We start from the raw sequence: 2,790 nt of genomic DNA on the forward strand, positions 1-2,790 counted from the left end.
AAAGCATGGGGAGAAGGGCCACCAAGGTGAGGCAGGGGAGGCAGGACGCACGGGCAGAGAACCACCCCCTAGATGTGTCCGGCCCGGAGTGCATGGCCCAGGGGACGTGCCAGGGCTCCTTGGCCGCACCCTGAGGCCGTAGGTGCTCACGCGCTGCTGTGTGGACTCCAGCCCGGCTCGAAGCCTGAGCAGAGCCCGGCTGGGCTGGGGGAGGGGGCCTCAGGGGCCTGGGCCCAGAGAGCTCTGTGCTGGGAGGCTGGCGCCAGGAGGGGCCAGAGCCTGGTGGTGGGACTGTCCTCCGTGGGAACCCGCAGTGAGCTGGGGACGGGGCAGGGGCAGGGGCAGGGGCGGGATGTGCCCGCCCACACAGCCTCCCGTTTTCCCTTCTGCACCCCGCACACCCGCCCCGCCACCAGCTGTCCCCAGAGACCCGAGACCCTGCTCCCACACAGCCCGCGCAGCACGCACACAGATGCACGGGCCACGTCGTTCATTTAATGTTTCTCTTCCATCTTCCCGGCACGGGCTGTGCCCACCCCTTCGGCTTCCTCGCCGGGCACGCGTGTGGCCCCACTTGCCCCTCCAGGGCCCTCGCCGGCCAAGGCTGGGCGTGGCACTACTTCTTCTTTGGAAATTTTTCTTTTTTGATTAGTTCAGAAAATTCTAGAATAGGAGACAGATTTCTAGTAAATAACCCCCTGCCCTGTGCGCCCCCCAGCCCTACAGGCCCGGGGGCAGGCGTGCCCCACTTACGAGGGAGGGGAGAGGGGCCTGAGCCCTGAGGAGGGAGCGAGGGGGAGCAGACGGCTGCCTGCGTGCCTGGGGCGTTGAGCCAACCCCTCGGGGCTCAGGTGGACCGGGTCTCCGTGGGGACCTGAGTCCCCCTCAGAGCCTTCTGAGCAGGTGTTCCTGTGACCATCCTGCCTTCAGTGGGGACACTGACACAGAGAGGCTGAGGGCTGAGTCCTGAGAAAGCTCTTGGCCTGCTCAACCTTGCGGCCACCCCACGTCAGGAGATGCTGGCATTTGCCGGCGGGAAGCGGAGGCCCCGGGGGGAGGGTGGGCCTGCAGCTGGCAGGGGTGTCTGGAGGCCAGTCTGAGCCTGTGGTCTCCCTTACCCAGGGTCACCTGGCTGCTCTCTGGCCCAGGGCCAGCAGCTGGAGAGGGTGGGGGAGGGGCAGGATAGTGCAGACCCCAGGGCAGCCCGTAGTCCCCCCTCCCTTCACCCACCCACACCCATTCCCCTGGGGCTGCAGCCTTCAGCCCACCCCACTTCCTTTCCCATCCACCTCAGGCCCTGGTCTTGCTCCCCCTTAGAGCACCCCCCTCTCAGGCTAATCTACCACTGACCCCCAGCCTGAGGCTGCCCAGGTGACCTTCCCCAAAGCTGCTCAGGCCGCCGCTCAGAAACCTGCAGCAGCCCCTCGACCCTGCCCCACTCCGCGTCCCTGAGACTGTTTCCCTGTCTGCGAGTCAGGGCCGATGGTGTCCACCGCAGGCGGCCACAAGCTTCAGGGGAAGGTCCACGCCCAGCAGTGGGGAGCCGCTCGGCTGTACCCCGAGACGGGCGATGGACACGGGGCAGCCTGCCCAGGCGCAGGTGGCCATGGGGCCCGGGCCCTGGAGGGCGGCCAGGGAGGTCCCTGGAGACACCCTCGTCAGCGCCGCGCACCTTCAAAGTCGATCCTCCCGTCCCCGTCGGTGTCAGCCGCCTGGATCACGGCCTCGGCCTCCTCGTCTGTCAGCGGGGCAGCAGGCCCGCTGTTGGGGACGATGGATAGGACATACCTGGCGGGGCAGGCTTGGGTCAGAGCCAGGGCCATCGCTCTGTGGCCCATTGGTTTATAAGGTGCTTGCCCCCCACTTTGCGGATGGGGAGACAGGCCCAACTGGAGACAGGTGCCAAGTAGGCTTGGTCTGGTGCTGTCCCTCTGGCCTGGGCTGCTGGGCCCTGCCTCCTGCAAGGCCAGGGGGGGCCCGCTGGAGCGGGGGGACTGGGTCTGCTGGGGTGGGCACGGTGACGTGGACCAGGCAGGGGGCCCAGGGCTCAGCACCCACGTCCCCTGCTATGGCTATTACTTGATCTCGTTCCACTCGATAAAGCCGCTCTTGTCCTTGTCCAGGGCCTGGAAGGCCTTGCGGATGGCGCCCTCCAGCTGCCCTGAGGTCTGGAACTTCTGCATGTACTCGAAGAACTTGAGATAGTTGAAGGAGCCTGGGGCGACAGGTGCGGGTCGGCGGGGCTGCCTCGTGCGAGGCCTGGGGGGGATCCCTGCCCTGGGGTGGGGTGCCAGGGCCGTCCCTCCCCTGTGTGTCTGGGGCCCGTCAGCCCTGGGAAGCGGGAGCTCGTGGCCGGGCTCCTGTGTCCTCTGCTCCTTAAGCTGTGGCCGGGCTGGCCGGGGGCAGGGGACAGCGGGGGCAGAGGGCTGTACCATGGTGCCTCATGTCCGTGGGCAGCATCTCGATGTCCTTGTCCGACAGGGCCGTGCCCATAGCCAGGGCCATCTTCTTCATCTGGGAGGAGAAGTCCTTGTCCATCCCGGTTCTGTGGTGGACAGGGGGCCAGCTGGGTGGACGTGCACAGCAGGAGGGGCTCTGCTTGGACCTGGCATGGTGCCGGTTCCTGCCTCCCAAGTGGGGTCCCCAGGGGCCCAGACCAGACCCCCCATTGCCCCAGGGCTGCAGAAGGCAGCCGGAGGGGTCAGCCGTCCAGCACCCTCGGGGCTCCTGGCCTCGCAGGTGCCCCTGCGCCCAGGGCCCTGAGGAAGACGAGTCTGAGCCCCCAGCTCT

The 2,790-nt window shown here is 67.5% G+C and overlaps 1 protein-coding gene across 1 annotated transcript; it reads right to left on the reverse strand.

Annotated features, from left to right (window-relative positions):
* Nucleotides 1–616: 616 nt before the first annotated feature.
* Nucleotides 617–2,538, reverse strand: PVALEF (parvalbumin like EF-hand containing). The gene is made up of 4 exons (XM_025047043.1): nt 2,433–2,538; nt 2,080–2,215; nt 1,673–1,788; nt 617–663 (listed from the first exon to the last, which is right to left on the reverse strand). The coding sequence occupies exons 1-4, from the start codon at nt 2,536–2,538 to the stop codon at nt 617–619; spliced, it is 405 nt and encodes a 134-aa protein (XP_024902811.1).
* Nucleotides 2,539–2,790: the final 252 nt, after the last annotated feature.

The sequence above is a fragment of the Pteropus alecto genome, unplaced genomic scaffold, assembly GCF_000325575.1.
Source record: "Pteropus alecto unplaced genomic scaffold, ASM32557v1 scaffold134, whole genome shotgun sequence".
Taxonomy (NCBI): Eukaryota; Metazoa; Chordata; class Mammalia; order Chiroptera; family Pteropodidae; genus Pteropus; species Pteropus alecto.

Excerpts from the sequence above, each read along its gene's own strand:
- PVALEF (XM_025047043.1), bottom strand. The coding sequence starts at position 2,538 with ATGGACAAGGACTTCTCCTCCCAGATGAAGAAGATGGCCCTGGCTATG. Across the intron at positions 2,216-2,432 it reads CACGGACATGAGGCACCATG|GCTCCTTCAACTATCTCAAG; the intron begins GTACAGCCCTCT and ends CTGTCGCCCCAG. Across the intron at positions 1,789-2,079 it reads ATCGAGTGGAACGAGATCAA|GTATGTCCTATCCATCGTCC; the intron begins GTAATAGCCATA and ends CTGCCCCGCCAG.